General features: G+C 40.8%; 1 protein-coding gene across 3 annotated transcripts in view; it reads left to right on the top strand.

Annotated features, from left to right (window-relative positions):
• PDE10A (phosphodiesterase 10A) overlaps positions 1–20683 on the top strand; it is a 331061-nt gene that overhangs the window by 241964 nt on the left and 68414 nt on the right. For all 3 annotated transcript variants that reach the window (XM_070733856.1, XM_070733857.1, XM_070733855.1), the window contains exons 3-4: positions 14738–14766; positions 16806–16926. In XM_070733856.1, coding sequence (XP_070589957.1) covers positions 16821–16926 — 106 coding nt within the window. In that variant the 5' untranslated portion in view covers positions 14738–14766; positions 16806–16820. The remainder of the gene's footprint in view (positions 1–14737; positions 14767–16805; positions 16927–20683) is intronic.

The following is a 20683-nucleotide window of genomic DNA, read 5'->3' as shown; positions in this document are numbered from 1 at the left end:
TATTATTATTATTATTATTATTATTATTATTATTATTATTATGTCAGTACAACACAGCAAACGAGATCACTATGCTGGATTTCGTATTTCATCACCAGTCGGGCGCTTCCCAAGCACTTAGGACTGTGTGATGTAGTGGCGAATTATGTTTGCCGATCCCAGTAAAGTGGCCTTTTGCAATTGATAGATGGAGATTTTGTCGATTCCGATGGTTTTCAAATGTCCGCTGAGATCCTTTGGCACTGCACCCAGCGTGCCAAGTACCACTGGGACCACTTTCACGGGCTTATGTCAGAGTCATTGCAGCTCAATTTTTAGATCTTCGTATTTCACTAATTTCTCTAGCTGCTTGTCCTCAATTCTGCTGTCTCCTGGGATTGCGATGTCGATGATCCATACTTTCTTTTTCTCCATGATCACAATGTGTGGTGTGTTATGCATTATTATTATTATTATTATTATTATTATTATTATTATTATTATTATTATTATTATTATTACTTAAAGACCAGCTAACTTGAGAACTGGTGGAAGAAAAATGGGCACAAAAGTCAGATTTTTCCTTTATGGTTAAAGCAATGATGAGAGTTATTTGATTTACCAGTTCTAAAAATATTGGGGGAGTAGAAAAATATCACAAGCCTTAATGGATTCAACCTTATCTTTCTTTCCCCTCAATAAGCATTTTCTCCATCAGGGGTGGAGCTAGCATTCAGGATGGGTTGTCCTTGTCCTCCTTCAGAATGAGGACCGAGTCTATCAATTTTGATAGGTTTCATCTATCCAGTACTCCCAGCTTCAACTCGATCCTCAGACTAGACAGATGTGGTTAAGTTTGCTCCTTTTCTGTATTGCTATCTTCAGCGGTTTTTAGATCAAATATTATTGCTACAAATTGTGAGTCCGTTGCCCAGCATCCTCAAGTTTCATCCAAGGATCAAGGGAACTTTGTGGCTAAGCTTTGGCTCCTGCCGTGGCAGAGGTTGCCATGCCCTATTGTAGCATTTATTGTCAGGAACTTTGGCCAGATTTGCTTTATGTTCCCGGACTTGATTGAGGCATAATTTGACAGGGGCTGGTGGTTCTGTGCATCTGGGCAATGCAGCAGTGGCCTAGTGGTCATCCGGAACCACCTGCTACCGCACAAATCCCAGCGACCAATAAGGTCCCACAGAGTTGGCCTTCTCCAGGTCCCGTCGACTAAACAATGTCATCTGGCGGGCCCCAGGGGAAGAGCCTTCTTTGGGGCGGCCCCGACCCTCTGGAATCAACTCCCCCCCGGAGATTAGATCTGCCCCCACCCTCCTTGTCTTTCGTAAACTACTCAAGACCCACCTATACTGCCAGGCATGGGGGATTTGAGACATATTTCCCCTAGGCTCTTTATATTTTATGTTTGGTATGCATGTGTTGTCTGGTTTTAATATGATAGGGTTTTATATATTTCTTTTTAATATTAGATTTGTTTCACTATAATATTGTTTTTATCATTGTTGTGAGCTGCCCCGAGTCTTCGGAGAGAGGCGGCATACAAATATAATAAATTATTATTATTATTATTATTATTATTATTATTATTATTATTATTATAATTATCAGCTCCTTTCTCCTGGCTTCTGTTTGTTTACTATCAGCCAGTGGAGAGGTTCATTGGGTGCTATCCTTGAGAGAGGCTGACTTTTGCCCAGCTCTGTTGCAGGAGCTTTGCGCTCGGGCAACAAGACCATGTGCTCCCTTCTTGCCACAATTCTAATTGCTGCACAGGTGGAATGGGAATATTCCCACCTGTTCTCTGTTTGCTGAGAGGAGGAGGAATTAATTTTATTGCAGGCGCCATGTGCTCGCACGACCTCCCTAACTAACATTTTAAAGTCAGCTCATGAACTCAGCACCTGATTGTTCAGCTCTACTCTCAGATGACAGACCAGACAGAGTTTGCCCAAGGTCTGACAGCCAAAGTGGGGGGAACTCACTTTGATCTCATGACAGATGCCTAAACTGCACAGGCTTGCTCTTGTTAGCACCGGCAATGACCATTGGCCAGACATCTTCAGTGTGCATGCCTTCTTCGGTCTAAACTGCACTCACTGGCCCAGATGTTTGCTGACCTGAAGGTGCTGTTGGTGGTGCCACCCTGGTGCATTCCCCAGAGTGAGTCCTCTCTCAGCCAGAGGGTGTTGGTGTACCTGGATCTCCAGTGGTACCAACTGACCACCTGGCGATTGAGTGGAACACTCTGAGGTGAGAAGACTATGATCCTAGCATCATCTTTATCGTTCAGGCCTCTAGGAGACTGTCCACAGTCTATTTGGCAACATGGAAAGCTTTCTATGCTCGGTGTGCAACTGAGTGCTGCTCCTTGCTGCATGTTCCACTCCCTAAGGTCCTGAATTTTCTTCAATAGGGCTTGGACAAAGGTCTTTCGCCAAATACCATTCGGTGACAGGTAGAGGCTCTGTCATCAGTGCTGTCCTGCGGATATTTCAAGTCTCTTGCTCATCCACAGTTCACCATTTTCATAAAGGGGCTTCTAATACCCACCCTGGAGGTTCACCGTTACATAACCTGGGATCTGCCTCGGGTACTAAAGTCATTAATGCGACCCGCCTATGAACCTCTGCGGTCTGCCAGTCTTAGGTATTTGTCTTACAAAGTGGTTTTCTGGTGGTGATTACCTTGACCTGAAGGATTTCGGAACTGTCCGCTCTGTTGACAGTGTATTCCATTCACACCGTTCTCTGCTTAGACACATCCTTCATACCCAAAAGAGATCTGTTGCCATGTTCCACAGGGCACAGGAACTCATCCTTCCCAATTTTAATCAAAATCTGGCCCATCATTGGAGAAAAAATGGCACACATTGGATGTTTGGAGAGTCCTCTGAGTCTACATTGACTGAATAGGCCTGATTCGTAAGACTGGAACACTACTGATGACCTTTTAATTGCAATCCTTGGATCTCAAAGTTTCCCTTCGACTATTGGTCAGTGGATTTGCGGTATGATATCAAAGGCATACCATCTTTCTTTGATACATGGCATCATGGAACACTGTACATGAAGTGTGGCAACCTCCGTGGGCTGGATAACATAGGCATCTCTTGAGGTCTGTTGGGTGGCCATCAGAATGTCATCATCATAATTTATCCATCACTACAAAATTGACTCTTTTGCTTCAGCGGATGTGGTCTTCGGTCACAGAGTTCTCCAGAAGGTTTACGAGGAGAATTGTTAGATGGACCAGGACTATTCTGAGAGACATTAGCTTTGATATGTTCCATCCTGAATGCTAGCTTCACCCACGATGAAGAAGGGGCATTGGTCTTATCTGATATGCCTCTTTTCGTAGGATGGTGTTCGTCATGAGACTGAGCATCTGTCATGAGACTGACAATGAGTCAGTCGAGGTGACTGGGGCTAAACGTCTTTGTCCATCTGTCTGGGGGGAGTTTGACTTGGTGACACCTGATGAAGTGGACAAGGCCATTGGAGCTGTGAGTTCCGCCACCTGTTTACTGGATCCGTGTCCCTCTTGGCTGGTTTCGGCCAGTCGAGGGGTGACACGGAGCTGGGTCCAGGAGATTGTCAACGCCTCCTTGGGGAGGGGGTCCTTTACGCCACTTTATAAGGAGGCGGTTGTGCGCCCCCTCCTCAAGAAGCCTTCCCTGGACCCAGCCGTGCTTAATAATTACCGTCCAGTCTCCAACCTTCCCTTCATGGGGAAGGTTGTCGAGAAGGTGGTGGCACTTCAACTCCAGCGGTCCTTGGATGAAGCCGATTATCTAGGTCCTCAGCAGTCTGGATTCAGGCCCGGCTACAGCACGGAAACTGCTTTGGTCGCGTTGATGGATGATCTCTGGCGGGCCCGGGACAGGGGCTTGTCCTCTGTCCTGGTGCTCCTTGACCTCTCAGCGGCTTTCGATACCATCGACCATGGTATCCTTCTGCGCCGGCTGGAGGGGTTGGGAGTGGGAGGCACTGTTCTTCAGTGGTTCTCCTCCTACCTCTCCGGTCGGTCGCAGTCGGTGTTAGTGGGGGGTCAGAGGTCGACCCCGAGGTTTCTCCCTTGTGGGGTGCCTCAGGGGTCGGTCCTCTCCCCCCTGCTATTTAATATCTACATGAAACCGCTGGGTGAGATCATCCAAGGGCATGGGATGAGGTATCATCAATATGCCGATGATACCCAGTTGTACATCTCCACCCCATGTCCAGTCAACGAAGCAGTGGAAGTGATGTGCCGGTGCCTGGAGGCTGTTGGGGCCTGGATGGGTGTCAACAAACTCAAACTCAACCCAGACAAGACGGAGTGGCTGTGGGTCTTGCCTCCCAAGGACAATTCTATCTGTCCGTCCATTACCCTGGGGGGGGAATTATTGACCCCCTCAGAGAGGGTCCGCAACTTGGGCGTCCTCCTCGATCCACAGCTCACATTAGAAAAACACCTTTCAGCTGTGGCGAGGGGGGCGTTTGCCCAGGTTCGCCTGGTGCGCCAGTTGCGGCCCTATTTGGACCGGGAGTCATTGCTCACAGTCACTCATGCCCTCATCACCTCGAGGCTCGACTACTGTAACGCTCTCTACATGGGGCTACCTTTGAAAAGTGTTCGGAAACTTCAGATCGTGCAGAATGCAGCTGCGAGAGCAATTATGGGCTTCTCCAAGTATGCCCATATCACTCCAACACTCCGCAGTCTGCATTGGCTGCCGATCAGTTTCCGGTCACAATTCAAAGTGTTGGTTATGACCTATAAAGCCCTTCATGGCACCGGACCAGAATATCTTCGGGACCGCCTCCTGCCGCACGAATCCCAGCGACCGGTTAGGTCCCACAGAGTTGGCCTTCTCCGGGTCCCGTCGACTAAACAATGTCGTCTGGCGGGACCCAGGGGAAGAGCCTTCTCTGTGGGGGCCCCGACCCTCTGGAACCAGCTCCCCCCTGAGATTAGGATTGCCCCCACCCTCCCTGCCTTTCGTAAACTCCTTAAGACCCACCTTTGCCGTCAGGCATGGGGGAACTAAAACACCTCCCCCTTGCCCATGTTGTTTTGTTGATTGATTGACTGTGTGCCTGTTTTTTATATATACTGTTTTTTTATGAGATTATTAATTTCAATTGGAATCTGGATGGGTGGGCATTGGATTTGGTATTGTGTACTGTACTGTTTTTTATTATTGTTGTGAGCCGCCCCGAGTTTGCGGAGAGGGGCGGCATATAAATCCAATAAACCTAAACCTAAACCTTTCAGCTCTACCCAAGGCTGATCCATCTCTGAACTGTGCATCATGTGCCTTTGTGAGTGAGTTGATGTTTTAGTGGAAGTGACTTTGTCAGTGATCTGAATATTAGTGTCTGGATTCTGGGAGCAGCCACGTCGAATCTGTTTCTTTGGATTCGTCAAATCTGGGATTACTGGCAAGGTGGAACCTATCAAAATTGACAGACTCGGTCCTCATTCTGAATGGACGAGGACAATCCATCCTGAATGCTAGCTCCACCCTATGAGAAGAGGCATATCAGGTAAGACCAACGCCCCTTTTCTATAGGTATGCAAGACTATAGTCAGAGAATAGATGTAGCCCATAAATATCCTCTATGTGTCCATCCAGCTTTCGGCACAGTTTCACATGCAATTTACTTAAGATTGTTGAGTCCTGTGAAATTTCATCTTATGGTGATCTTCAAAATATTTTAATCTGGAGATTTTCATAGCATGCATGGTTGTGGTGCAACAGCTGGTGAAAGAAATTGCAAACCACATACCTTTTAGGGCAAATATAAGTAATGAATGTCCCTCTGAAAGTAGCTAAATTGTAACTCATACTAGTCCTACCTAACATAGCTTATGATGTTGGAAGTTGGAGATGCATTTCCTGATTTACATTTGGGTGACAGTATTGCTGGACTTGCTAAACAGGCTTTCAATAACCGTAGCCCACTCTATGGCAGTATTACTTTTTGTAGTGTTTTCATCATAAACTCTGAGCCTGTTCATATATCATAGACAGTGCAAACAGTCTTACAGACAGTGCAAGTTGGTGAAAATATGCAGCAGGCAAAATGAATTACTCGTCCATGCATTCATTTTTTTTTAAGACTGTGTGAAAAGTGGTTTATGTTGTGTGGTTTGAGTAGCAGGAGATTTTAGGTACTTCCAGACAAGGCATTTATCATGCCGACAGCCTGCCTCACTGTGAATTTTTATAGGGCCCTGGATGACTTGCAGTCTTCTGAGTTTTCCACTGTTTTCTACATAGCACAAACCTTTATTAGAAGAAAGAATGTAATTACCAACAGATTCCTAGAAAAGAGAAAGAAACATGTTTTTGTAAGTTTTCTTATATTCACATTTGTCTCGAGCATACTCGAGATTTTCTTTTTCTTTTTGGTGCAATGCTTTTAGTCCCTAGGGTACAATAAATAAAATATGACTTTAGTACAAATGTATGCATGTTGTAGTTACCAGTTAGGGTTCCTTCAGAGAGAATGAAAAGTTCCCTTGACGTAAATCTGCTCCATGTTGGATCACTGCTGTCTCCCATGTGGTAACATATCATTTCTACTGCTAATAATCCCCTTACCCTTACTGACGTTAGCAGACATTTCCCAAGGGGTGGATTTCTTTTGTTTCTGTCCTCAGCTGTTCTGAAATGAGAGGGAACTATTCAGTCTTGACTTCACTACAGATGTTAAGGATTGCACTACAGAGTTCAGTAAAAATCTATTTGTTTTCAGAGTACTGTACTTAAAGAGCAAGGAAACGAGAAAGAAATCCCATAAAACAATATGTGTTTTATGATAGGTTAATGGTGCAAATAGAAAATTCACAGGGGTCTATTTTAATCGTTCTTCAATTGCTGGTTTATAATTCAGGTTTGCAGGTTTTGTTTGGGCCGTTTGCAAAAACAACAACAATAAAAAGAAAAGCTGAATATTTATAGGTAAAAAATGTATGTGCGTGCGGGCATATAGACACACAAAGCTCACAGGGCAAACAAAAAAGAAACAACAGTTTGCTTTCAGTTTGAAATTATTCCAATTTCTTCTTTTTTTTACATTAGAGTGAAAACAGACACAGAGATTGTAACAATTTGTTCTTATGTTACTGAGCCAAATCCTTAGCGCTCAGCTGGCCTGTGAAGCACCAGTTCTCAGTAATTTGAAACTCCCATCAGTGTTATCCTAGCCCCTGAAGCCTAATTTCATTCTACAATGCATAATTGTGTTATGTGTAATACGTACACAGAATTATGTGTCAGCATGTGTGTGTACATAAAATTCTCATATGCTATATGTTCATTCATATAAACATAGCTGTATGTATACAGTAGTCCTCGACTTACAACCATTCATTTGGGGACCATTCGAAGTTACAACAACATTGAAAAAAGTGAATTATAACACACTTATAACCATCACAGCACCTGCTGGTCACATGATAAAAGTGTACAGACGGGTACCTATGGCAGTTGCAGCATCCTGAGGTCTTGTGATCGCCAACTACTTTCCTAGATGGTTTCTGGTAAGCAAACTCAATGAGTTAAGCTGGATCTATTCAATGACCATGTGCTTCACTTAACAACCATGGAAAATAAAGCCGTAAAACTGGATGTGATTCACTTAACAACCATCTTGCCTAACGATGGAAATTCCAGTCCCGATTGTGTCATAAGGCAAGGACTACCTGTGCTTACAAGAGCCAATGTGATGTAAAGGTTAAAGATCCTACTCTAAAAGCTGGAATGCTGTCAGTTCTATTTCTTAGGTATAGTAGCTGGTTGGGTGACAAAAAACAAGTCCAAACTCATCCATTTAGCAATAGCACTTTTACTTATATACCACTTCATAATGCTTTATAGCCCTCTCTAAGTGGTTTACAGAGTCAGCATATTGACCCAATCAGTCTGGGCCCTCATTGTACTGATGTCAGAAGGATAGGCGGCCGAGTCAACCTTGGGCTGGTGAAGATTGAACTGCTCATAGTTGGCAGAATTAGCCTGCAATACTGCATTCTAACCACTGCATCATCACAGCTCTTTACCAATGCACCCTGGACCAAGGGTGGTAGATTTCAGACTGAAACCAGCATGAGCTGTCACAGACTGCAACCTGAATGAAATGTCACTGAATGAAGTGATTTTTATCCTGTAATGGATTGATCCAGGCTGATTGCAATGTCTGTGTACACAAACTGCCTAATAAGATTCAGAATCAACTAACCTGGGGGTGTCAAATTTGATTTCACTGAGGGCCGCATCAGGGTTGTGTTTGACCTTGGGGTGTGGGGTGGGTGTGGCCAGGGTAGGCATGGTGAACTTGACATTATTTGTGTCAGTGGTGGCCCGAGTGCTCTGCCACTGAAAACGGGCTCCCAAGTTTCATTTTGGGCTGGGCTGGCCTCCTCCCAGTGAAAATGGAGCTGGGCGGACCCTTGACCCTTGTGGGCTTTGTTTTTAACAAGGATGACCTCCCTGCAACCCTCTGCCAGTGAAAATGAAGCATGTGACCCTCCCAACTCCATTTTTGCTGGCAAAGGCACTGCAGACGTGTCTTTCACTGTTTCTAGGGAGGCCCTGCAGGCCAGCCCCAGCCCCCAAGCCTTGAGTTTGATTCCCCTGAATTAACCTATTGGAGCTATACAATACTGGTAAATGTTGCACTAAGAAACTTTTCAGTTAGGTGCTGTCTGAAAATACCCGTCTTGATCAAAATACAGCTAGGTAAGTCTTAGCATTATAGTGGCCCTACAGATAAATTCATTTTTTTTCTTTGCTCAGAGTTCTGTGCCACCATGCTCACATTTTAACCATGTTATAATCTCTTCTATCTCATTTGGATAATTTGATAATTGTCTTTGAAAGACTAAATTGAAGAGTATTGTAAAACTAATTTTAATCACTCCAATTTTTAGCTTTTTATACGGGGGGTGATGGTCACTAAAGATACTGGACAAAGTCATGCTTTATTCCCCAGAACCAGCTTTTGGGGAATATTCAATCTTGAAAATTCATTGCTATCTTCAGGCTTGGAACAGCATAAAGTATTTATAAAGAAGTTGCAAAAGAATAATCATGGGAAAGTGGTATTTCCTCACCCTGTTGGTGAACATCTCACAGCCTTCTATGGGCTATTTGTGAGAAATAAAACTCTGTACTAATATGAATTTTGATGTGAGCCAACAAGGCTGTTCTTAAAATCTTTTATCATTATTCCAGAGATGTATATTGAGCAGTTATCTTTGATCTACCAAGTTTTGCCAATATTCCTGTGTCTTTTCCCACTACCAATTTCTGAATTTTGTTAATTAGAGAAAAATTTGATCCAGTATAATATATAGGTTACCCCTATATATAGGTGGGTTCATCCTGGTTTCTCCCGGTTTGCCCAAACTGGTAGCAATTCACTGGTGATGTCATGATGACATCACAGATCCGGTTCAGTCATTGGCAGTCCGTGTGCACCACCATCTTTTTTTAAAAATTCTTTGAATTTTTTTTCTTCTGAGCATGTGCAGAAGCCAAATTTCTGGCACCATCTTGTTTTTGGCTCCCCCTTCCTGGATTTTTCAGCACCACATGGCATGGGATGAAGTAAAGCCATTCGTGGGTTAGAAAAGAAGATGTGTGAATAGCATAATATCACATTTTGAGGAAAGAATTTTAGCAACGGTTAGTGCAATCTAACATTCCTAATATTATCATATACTCTTCACTTAAAGAAGATGAAAGGCAAGAGTCTTCGGAGAGGGGCGGCATACAAATCTAATAAATTATTATTATTATTATTATTATTATTATTATTATTATTATTAATTTATCAGTAGCAGCTAAAATATTAATTCCCAGACAAAGAGTTAAAAAAGAGATTAAGAAAATCTTAAATGTTTTGGGAATTGATATTATCATGTATTTCAGATCAAAGCTGAATCTGACTGATTATAAATCTGACTGATTATAAATACCATCGTTGATATCAACTTTTAGTGATTGCATAGATTTTTTTTTTCAGAATGATCCCTCTCCAGCTTGGTCTTCCAATAATGCATCTTTTGGCACTGTAATTCAGCCTATTCATTTTGCAAACCCAATTTTTGCTTCCATGAAAAATCACAAATAATTGTATACAAAATTGTACAATTCTGATTTTGTAAGTATAGACATGTCACAAGCAATGGAAAATCTTTCCAAGGTCTTCATAAATATTCTATCGAGTACTAATCTTTGCCATATAGCTTGATTGCTGGAATCCTAAGAAGCAGAAGCATCTTACCACTTTAGCATCTTCATAGTCATTGGTCCCATGTTTTTACTGTGCTCCTTGGCTACAATCATTTTTATTTGCATGTTTAATTATAAGAATGCAATAATGCCATCAATATAGTACAGATTATTGATGCTAAATGGTAAGATCTTGCTCATTTTCTTTTAGTCCAGTTTTCCACAATATATATTGTGCCTTGTCTCTTGCATATATTATATGGTTTGTGTCACTTCTTTACTGAGATGGAACCAATCTGTTTTACCATGTTGTATCTGCAACATTTTGATCTCTGTGTAGATTTTACATAAGGCCAATGAAATGGAACAGTGGAGAGTGAGACTAAGAGAGTGAGACAGAAAATGCTACAGAAAAATTCAGGAACTGGGTTTCTGGTTTGGTGTACCCCATTTCAATTAAGCATGATATGGGCAAGCCTCCAAGTCACAATGTATTTTTTGGGTTTGTAGGAAAAAAGCACACTTTTCATTTTACATATCATAAACTTTTTTCTAATGCACAAGAACACTGCACATATTTTCATTTGGCAGTTTTCCTATAAAACGCAAAATACAAAGAAAGCAACATAACTTATGGAGTTGGCCACCAGTCTCAACAGCATGACAACATTATCTGTAATGCATACACAGTGTGGAGTTTTGCATTTGCAGTCTGCCTGAAATAGGAAAACACAAAACATTCAGTACAATATTACATTACAACTAGTGTTGGGCAAACCGAATTTGCACAGTTTGGGTTTGTACTGAACTTTGTGGTGTTCGGAATTCCATACACAAACTTTTTTAGAAGTTTGGGTTTGAGTTCGGCGTTCGTGCTGAACATCGTGAAGCCCCGCTGCCCGGCCGTCATCTGTGGAGAAGAGGAGGAGGAACCGGGTGCCGGTGGCGGCGGAGGAGGGCAAACATCGGGGAGCTGTCGGCTGGTCGGTAGGCTGGGAGGGAGGTGCAAAAGGAGGCGGGGAATCTCACGATAGGATTCCGGGGCGGGGCTTTGACGTCACGGAGACTCCTTCCTGGCACGTGGCTTTATTTCCTCCTCAACTCCCCATTTTGGCCGGGCAGGAAGAAGTCTTCGTGATGTCAAAGCTCCGCCCCCAGAATCCCATCGTGGGATTCCCCACCTCTTTTTGCTTGCAGCGCCATTCCCGAGGCAGGGAAATTTTTTTCTCTACAGAAAAGGACGCCGCAGCGACACTGCAAGCAAAAGGAGGTGGGAAATCCCACGATGGGATTCCGGAGGCAGGGCTTTGACGTCATGGAGAAGTGTTTGGGTTCGGGTTCGGCAAACTTACCCGAACTCCGCCGCCAAGTTCGGGTGAGTTCGCCGAACCCGAGCTTCGTTGGGTTTGCCCAACACTAATTACAACCCATGAACTCCTTAGTTTTTCACATTCTTGGTACTTTTTATTCTAGATGTAGTAAACATTATGAAATATTATTATGAGAATTCATAGTACATTTATGCAAAAAGCTGTGTTATTTCCTGGAATATATAATCCAGTTTTTAATCCTTTGTTACAGATATATGCTTGAAAAGCAAAACAAAAAAATCTTTTGTTTATATTAGACATAGTGCCGATCATAGTGATTAATTGAAAGTCTAAAAACTCCTTACATAAGTGGTGAGTTTATGGTATGAATGTGACTTTTCCTACCAATATCCAGAAGAAAATTATCTTGTATAATTCATTCAAATATTTTAATATTTACAGAAGTCCCAAATATGTCAAGTCTGGATTTCTTACTTAAAGAGAAATATGAGCTGATAGGTTGATTATTTTATACTCTATATTCTTAGAATGTTGTTAGAAATTACTACGGTTCAAATAAAAGTATAAATGCTATTCAAGATTTACAATTAATATTCACTTTGTGATGTTAATGTAGCTGCATTCGTGATTGCTGAACTTGGAAAAGAGGAAGGTGATTTGTGATGTTAAAGCTTCCTTTCATCTGAATATTCTGCTATATTGAATCCAAATGAAATCATGAAATTTGATGTTTTCAAAAGGATCAGAATTAGTCTAAACTAGAGCTATAAAACAGTCAGTGGGACTGAAAAGATGGATTGAAAAATTGGCCTGGATGAAGGACTTTCGCCCAACACTATCCAGAGGCAGGTGGTGGCCCTGTCATCAGTACTTAATTGTGGCTCCCTGGAGTCCTTGGCACAATATCGGATCATTAGGCGTTTCATCAAGGGAATGACTATTATATCCCCACCCCACTGGTATCCCATCTGGGACCTTACTAAAGTCTTTAACTCTTTGACCGGTAGCCCGCATGAGCCATTGCTTTTGGCAACCCTGCACCATTTAACATACAAATTTGTGGTTACGGTGTCAGTCACACCCTCCAGGTGCATATCAGAATTGGCAGCACTGTCAATAAGAACTGACCTTTGCATTTTTTTACCCAGGTGGTGCTATGCCTGGACCCTTCATTCGTGCCTAAAATCAGTGTATGGTTTCACTGAGTACAGGAGCTAGTGCTGCCTAATTTTTGCTCCAGGCTGGTTCACCCACTTGAGCGGAGGTGGTATACACTGGATGTTCGAAGGGCCCTCTGGACTTATGTCAAGCATATTGCTGAACTTAGAAAGATGGAGGCACTTTTTGTCTCCCTTCAGCCAAGCACATTGGGCTTCAAGTTCTCTTTGTTGATGGTAGGCAGATGGTTACGGGCCATGCTTTCAGGAGCATATCACCTCTGTGATCACCTTCCCAGGACAGTCAGAGTGATAGCTCATTCCACCCGTAGTGCGGCAACTACAGTGGCCTGGGCTACACAAGCATCGCTTGAAGAGGTGTGCAGGGCTGCTACTGCATCGCCACTATAAGTTGGATATGTTTGCTTTGGTGGAGGCTTCATTTGTATGCAAAGGGTGTATACAGAGGATGTCTCTCAGGCCCTGACCTAGCCCACCTGGTGGACAGCCAGATTTGGTATGTCCCATTCCTGGATGATATCTCAACCCACTATGGAGAAGGAATGTTAGTATTATCTGATATGTTTCCTTGTAGGGTTGAGATATCACCCAGCCCTGCCCTAAGACTTATCTGGTCAGGACCTTTGTGGGTGGGTGACATTGGATCATGGCACATGGAGTCTTACTTCATTCTTTGTCGAAAGCTGGAAACCCTAGCAACAGAGGGGGAGGGTTTTCAGCTTTGAATGACTGATTCCTAGATAATATCTCAAGCCTACGAGAAGAAACGTATCAGGTAAGACCAATGTTCCTTCATAGGCAGTTCATTTACAGCACATTGCATTAATTTAAGTTGAAAGTTGCAACGTACAGTTCTGAAGGCAGGATTTCTGCAATTTAATTTAATTTAATTTATTAAATTTATAAGGCGCCCAACTCCTTTCGGAGACTGGGTTCTAGATTAATCAAAGTTTCCTAGTTAAAATCAATTAAAATGTTCTTTATCACCAAATAAAAGTCATGAAAATATAGCTAAAAATAACCACAAAGCATTCGTAAACTAAAAGTTCTAGTTCTGAAAGAAAGTGCATATCTTTCCAGAATATATTAAACATTATGATCCCAAATAGAAGAATGACTTAGTATCAATTTCTCGTTATATGGACTGCATTTTATTTCATTGGATCTTATTGATTCTATTGTCATGGTCTGGATTAAGTGATTCATTCCAATATGGTTAAAAAGAGAGACCAAAAGAGAGAAGCGTGAATTTATGAAAATACATCTTTAGTGTACGTTGTAATACAAATGCAACTTCTGTTTTCAGTTTTTATATGGTTTTGTCTGTAGTCTAGTGGACATACAAACAGATAGCACCACAACCTGAGACAAACAGGAATGAAAATTTCATATCTATCAGTATGTGATTATTTGTCTAGTAGAGTTGGGTGATGAAGCACTGCAACTGTTGAGTTGTTCATATGCTTCTGCCTCTGCTTCTTATAGTCATCATATAACATGTGAACTAATTATGATCAACACTTAAATTAAATTAAATTAAACTACTTATGAAAACTAACTTTTAAACACTATTGGTAAACTACAATCTCTTCTCACCAAAAGAAATGCTGATGGTTTTTTAAAATCAGAATTCTAACAGAACAACTCAGTAGGATATGCAGTTACAGTAGTTTTAAGTATCTTTAGTCATGTTAAACTGGTTCAGATTGGATATGTTTTAAGGATTTGACAGCTACTTGACACATGTGAAGGAGTACGCTGCATAATAAATTAGATTTACCAATTAATTGAATAGACTTTTATTCTTTAGTTAATGTTACAATGTAAAGGAACATGTGCAATTAAAATAAGAGCTGAAAATCTTCTGTGTCAATTTTTGTTAAATATGAGAAGAAAGTGTCAGAATAATTGCGCAACTTTGATTTTTTTTTAATAGAAACTGGTTCTTTTCCTATTCTCTGAAACAATTTCAAATGTATTAAGACTATCCATTTATTTTCTTCCTTTCCCAACAGATGTTTCAGCTCCTAAGAATATCAGCAGGGTAAGTACTATAGTATTAAGCTTCAGTTCTCATTAAGTGACTAGTTGCCTGTACATGTGGAAATCTTTAAGTCAATTTAAATGTCTCTGTTATACTTGATAATGGTTTGTATATCATTCCCAAACAAAAAACACTTTTACCCAATTTTGAGTAATTTACCCAGGCTTGGAAATTACTCATTACACAATCTCTTTCAATATCTAAGGACACAAAACTTCCCAAAGTTCCTGGAAACAATTGTAGTCCCAAAAGGAGTGGCTCTGGGATATTCATCTCTTAATTTTTAATGTGCAGAACAATAGCAGAATAGAAAATAGACAAACAGGTCCCTTGTGGTTTTTTCCAGAGGTGAGTTCCTACTGGTTCAGACCAGTTCTATAGAGCCATTAGTAACTTGGCCTGGGTCACTATGTCACGCTGAATATTGACAGCCCCAGAGACATTCAGAGACATTCAGTAATTAAATAATTAACTGTGTGTATGTGTTTTATTAGCTCTTCCTACTATGATGTAAAATCCTGCCACGTCATTATAGCTCACATCCGTCTTTATCCTATTCTCCATTTTGCTATAGTCAGTCCTGTGTTAGCAGCCATAATGTGAAGATGTATTTTTCATTTGTCTCTCATGACATATTTAATTTTCTACTTTTATAATAAAAAAGAAACCTTGATTTGAAAACAAATGTTCTCTCTCTCAATCCATCACCTCCGGGATGATTTAAGGTTCAAACGGACTTTAATTACCCTCATCCTGACACGCTGGTACCGGCAGCGACCCAGACCTGCCACACCTCCGAGCAGGTTCTCTTGGTGGCATCGTAAGTGCTGCCATCTTGTTTTTTGCTTCTTGTGCATGTGCAGATTTTTTTAGTACTGCACATGACATGTGGCATCATCTCTATCCAATTTGTTGGATAGAGATGATGTATCTAACATATTAGTTTCAGGATCCAATCCTGGTCGGTCACCGGGACCAGAGGTTTTTCTTCCAAATGTTTGGACTTGTGCTGGAGGCCATCTTCAGGGAACTTCTCTTTAGCCAGCAGTAGGCTTCAGCACAAATCTGAAAGCTTGGAAGACAAAACCTCTGGTCCCAGTAACCGACCCAGATTGGATTCTGCAACATTGTCTGGGGACACATATATTTGTTTTCATTCGTGATTATCAGTTTCTTTTTATTTTCTACAGAATATAGGAATCATTACTTTAACTTATCAGCATTTCCAAAATATAATAGTTATATGTTTTTTAGAAATACAGAAATCAAACGAACATTTTAGTGAGTTCAGTACAGCGTTGTTTACTCCAATTGGTATAATCTTGTTAGAAAATTGTATTGCATTGCTTTGCCCTCTAATGCTGAGAACTGAATCTGGAACAATTTGCAGCACATTCAGCTATGATGAACTTGTACAGTTGATTTCACTACGGAAAAAAAATTAACCTGGATCTAGTCCATAGGAAATTGATACTGATAAACTGTCTAGAAAAATAGGCTCCTGTGATTCACCTTTCTCTTTTATCTAAGCCAGTGATGGTGAACCTATGGCATGGGTGCCACAGGTGGCATGCGGAGCCATATCTGCTGGCACACGAGCTGTTCCCCTAGTTCAGCTCCAATGTGCATATGTGTTCCAGCCAGCTGATTTTTGGCTCACACAGAAGCTCTGGGAGGGTGTTTTTGGCTTCCAGAGAGCCTCCAGGGGGATGAGGGATGGCGTTTTTACCCTCCCCTGGCTCCAGGGAAGCATTTAGAGCCTGGGCACATTGGGCCCACCAGAAGGCCTCTGGGGGATGGGGGAAGCTGGTTTTTGCCCTCCCCATGCATTTAATTATGAGTGTGGGCACTCACACATGCATGATAGTGCCGCACACGCTCTTTTGGCACCCAAGGGAAAAAAGGTTCACCATCACTGGTCTAAGCATTCATTGTTTTCTAAGTGGAACTTTTCATTTACAAAATAACTTATTTTTTCATAAATATCACATAATTATTTATTCATACAATATTTTGAAATGTATTCTTATTTCCAATAGTACCAAAATCCTGATATGGAAAGAATTGTGTATGACCTGAACAGCCATTTAGAGAAATGGACGGATGCAGCAGGGAACAATCAACTGCTGTTGTATGAATTGGGCACCATCATTCAAACGGGTAGGAAAATATGTTTTATGTTTGGAACTAGAATCTATGCCTCAGTTTGAAGCAGTGTCAGTTTGTAGAATATCATTGCAAAGCTTCACCTATTGGAAAAACTATCAAAAGACCTGGAGGGTACCATGATCAATCGGACTGGAAACTACTAAGAGATCCATGAGACCAAAGGACTATTGCAGCATCTGAGGAGGTTCTCTGTGGTGTTAGAGAGTGCTCTAGGGCCAACAGGAATGATCTTTCCATGTCCGGTGACTGATGTTAACATCCCCCAAATCCAGATCATGATGTCACTGCCCCAAGCTAAACACCAGATCTTATGTGTGATCTTTGTGTGAGTTGGGCCATGAATAAGTTGGACCAGGTTCATGGCTACTGTGGTGTTCATGAACACCTGTCTGACTGAGATCCCAGGCCCAGAGATGGCAGGTTGAGTCTGGCGAACTCAGATACAGCATCCAGGAGCATGGGCAAGGATGCAGTTACACTACAGGGAAGAGGTACATCAGCAACAATCCCCACTGATCCCAAAGGCCCAGCCTCACAAAGAGGTTTCTTGACTGGTGATATCTGGGACAGGGCCCCTGGAGGCCCATCATAAACTCATGAGTAAAGAACAGCCACACACCTATCCCTGCCCTTTGTGGTTGATGCCACATTCATGATGCAAACCAGGTCAGCTATCTCATCCACTTTCAAATGATAGATGAGGTGAGTTTTAATGTAGGTCAACCTGGCATTAAGCTGCAGCAGTTGAAAGCCAGAGCCAACTAAAATTTGGCAACCAGTTCCTGGGGTTGATCACAGGAGGTCCAAATCAGTACTGGTATAAAACTGGAGTTTCCTTCTTCAAGAATGACTTTCCACCATCTGCAGCTATATTTACCCATGCCCATCACCATCACAAAGCCCTCCTGTAAGTGCACCAGCATGCCTACAATCCCTGTCCTACTGTACCCATTTGCATGGACTCATTTTGTATGTTTATGGCTTACTTTTGCTTCTTTTTATCCATTTATTTGTGCCATTTTTTCATTTGCCCTTTTTTCCTTGCACTTGTTGACAAATAAAATAAAATAAATAATAAATCAGAGCCAAACTTTACTGGTTAGTGTGGATGTTTTAATCTAAACCGAGTCTGCGGAGAGGGACAGCATACAAATCCAATAAATAATAATAATAAAATAATAATAATTTCCTCAGAATACTACAGCAGTTCATTTAATCACTGAATTTACAATGGCTCTGAAAAAAATGACTTAGGATTGTTTTCACACTTAATGACCATTGCAGCATCCCTATGGTCATATTCAGACACTTGGCAACTGACTCATATGTATGACATTTGTAGTGTCCCTGGATGATGTGATCACCATCTTGTGACAAGCAAATTCAACAGGGAAATCAGATTCACTTAACAACCATGTTAAGTAACTTAATAACTGCCATGCTTCATTTAACAACTATAGCAAGAAAAATAGTTAAATAGTCAAAACTCACTTAATTAATGTCCCACTTAGCTGTATAAATTTGGGGCTCAATTATGGTCATAAGTTGAGGACTGCTTATATAATGTTTTACATTTATTGTGGATGTTTTATTATTATTGTGTTATATGAATCATGAATGATTTTAATACTTTAAGCCATCATGGGATGAATAGAATTGATGACATACAAGTTTATGAATTATTTCAATGAATAAAAAAAGTTAAAATGAGTTAAAGATATTGTATCTTATTATATTGTATAATCATAACATCATTTTTATTTCCTTAATTTGGTACAAGCTGCTATACAATCTAATAGACTAATTGGAGGAATAGGATTCTGTTACATACAGAATCACATAATGATAATAATTTGAGTGGTATAATGATAGCATTTAATAAATGCCACATATTATGTTATATTAAATTATTTGCATCAATTTATATAATTTGTGCAATTATATAATTTGTGTATAATTTATATAATTACATAAATGGATTGGGGCAAAGAATTGCATGCAAAGTTCAATGCATACAGTTTTACTAAACTGAGTTTTCACTGTAGTGAAAAAAGTGTATGTGAAAACATAAACATAATTTTTGATATTAAAAATTAGATTGTATTTATCCTTTATACATAGAAATCAGATGGTTTTAGATAAATATTGTTCCTTATCTTTCCATTTTAGACACTTTAGACTTTTCAGTATAGTTCTGGCTGTTAGATACTTTTGTTAAGGAATGGATGTTATGCATTTATTCATTGAGTCTGTTTCCTAAGCAGGGGTGTGTTCCTCCCAGTTCAGACTGGTTTACCCAAACCGGTAGCAACCTTCTGGTGACATCATGATGACGTCACCGAACATCGGTTGGTGCTGGTCTGTGGGTACCACCATCTGTTAAAAAAAAAATCTTGATTTTTAATTTTTTTTTAAAAAAAGTTCTTTCTTAGCATGCACAGAAGCTGAATCCGACACTGTGCATGAGAGAAAAGGGAAGAAAAAGAAAGGAAGGAAAGAAGGAAGAGGAGAGACAGAGAGAGAGAAAGAGAGAGAGAGAGGGAGAAGAGGAAGGAAGCACCACAAATCCTGCCACTAGATGTGACTTCAGAAGATACTTTGAAACAGCAAGGGCTGGAAGATGTCTTGGAGGTCATCTAGTTCAACCCCCTATTTCCAACAGAGAGAGAACAGAAAGGAGAAGGAGTTACTAGGACAAGGCTGCCATGCAGAGGAAGGCAGAGATAGTCCTTGACTTATGACCACAATTGAGCCCAACATTTTGTTTGCTAAGCAAGAGCATTGTTAAGTGATTTTTCATCATGTTTTACTTAATCCATGACATTTCCTGGCTCTAACAGTGATGTGCAAGCTAGGGAGAACATCTGAAAGCATGTGTAATGTTTTAATATACAGAAGTCATGATTAAATGTATGCCAGAAAGTAGTTTTAGAAGAGTTGTGTGTATGTGTTTGTGCGCATGTGTGTGCATACACATACAGCATATATAGTAGATAATATATCTTTTTCTGTGCCTGTGTGTAATATGTATGTACACATATGGTATATATATGTAGGATTAAATAGTATATTCTGGATGTTCAATAGTAGTAAATAGACAGGGAAATTGTACCTCTTTTAGGCCTTTGAGGTGAGCCGAGGCCAGGCACCCTAACCCTTGATCTGAATGATGTCAAATTGGCTATGCCCAGCCAGTCACATGTTCACCCAGCAACCCTTACCTTGTCACATGACCCCAAAGCCACTCTCACCCAGTCACATAACTGCCAAACTATTCCTACCCAGTCACATGATCATGAAGCCACACCCACAAAACAAGCTACACCCACAGAACTGGCAGTAAAAAATTTAGAACCCACCCCTGTTCCTAAGTGATTACAGTTAAGATCAGAGTTAAGATTTCATTATTGATTATACTAATGAGGTAGCAATGACTTCTGGATCCAACAAAGTTGGAATTCAAAGCAGGAAATAAGTTGCAAGCTATTAACAGGACGTAATGGGGTAAACATGTCTGGAGCATGTTGAACAATCTGATTGGAATTTTTTTTCTTAAGTTGCTCTAGCTCTAGCACTTCAAATCCACTCTTTTGGGTATGACAATATTTATGATTTTTCAGTTTCTAGTGAGTAAATTATTTAATTAGTAAAATATGTCAGCATTTAGCTTACATAAATTTGAACATTTATTTTGTTTAAAGCAGTAACTGTTTCTCTCTAACAAACTTGTTGTATAATTCCATCAATT

This window comes from Erythrolamprus reginae, chromosome 1, assembly GCF_031021105.1.
Source record: "Erythrolamprus reginae isolate rEryReg1 chromosome 1, rEryReg1.hap1, whole genome shotgun sequence".
Classification (NCBI taxonomy): domain Eukaryota; kingdom Metazoa; phylum Chordata; class Lepidosauria; order Squamata; family Dipsadidae; genus Erythrolamprus; species Erythrolamprus reginae.
Note: the sequence above shows the minus strand (reverse complement) of the source record. Positions and strands in the feature narration are given on the sequence as shown.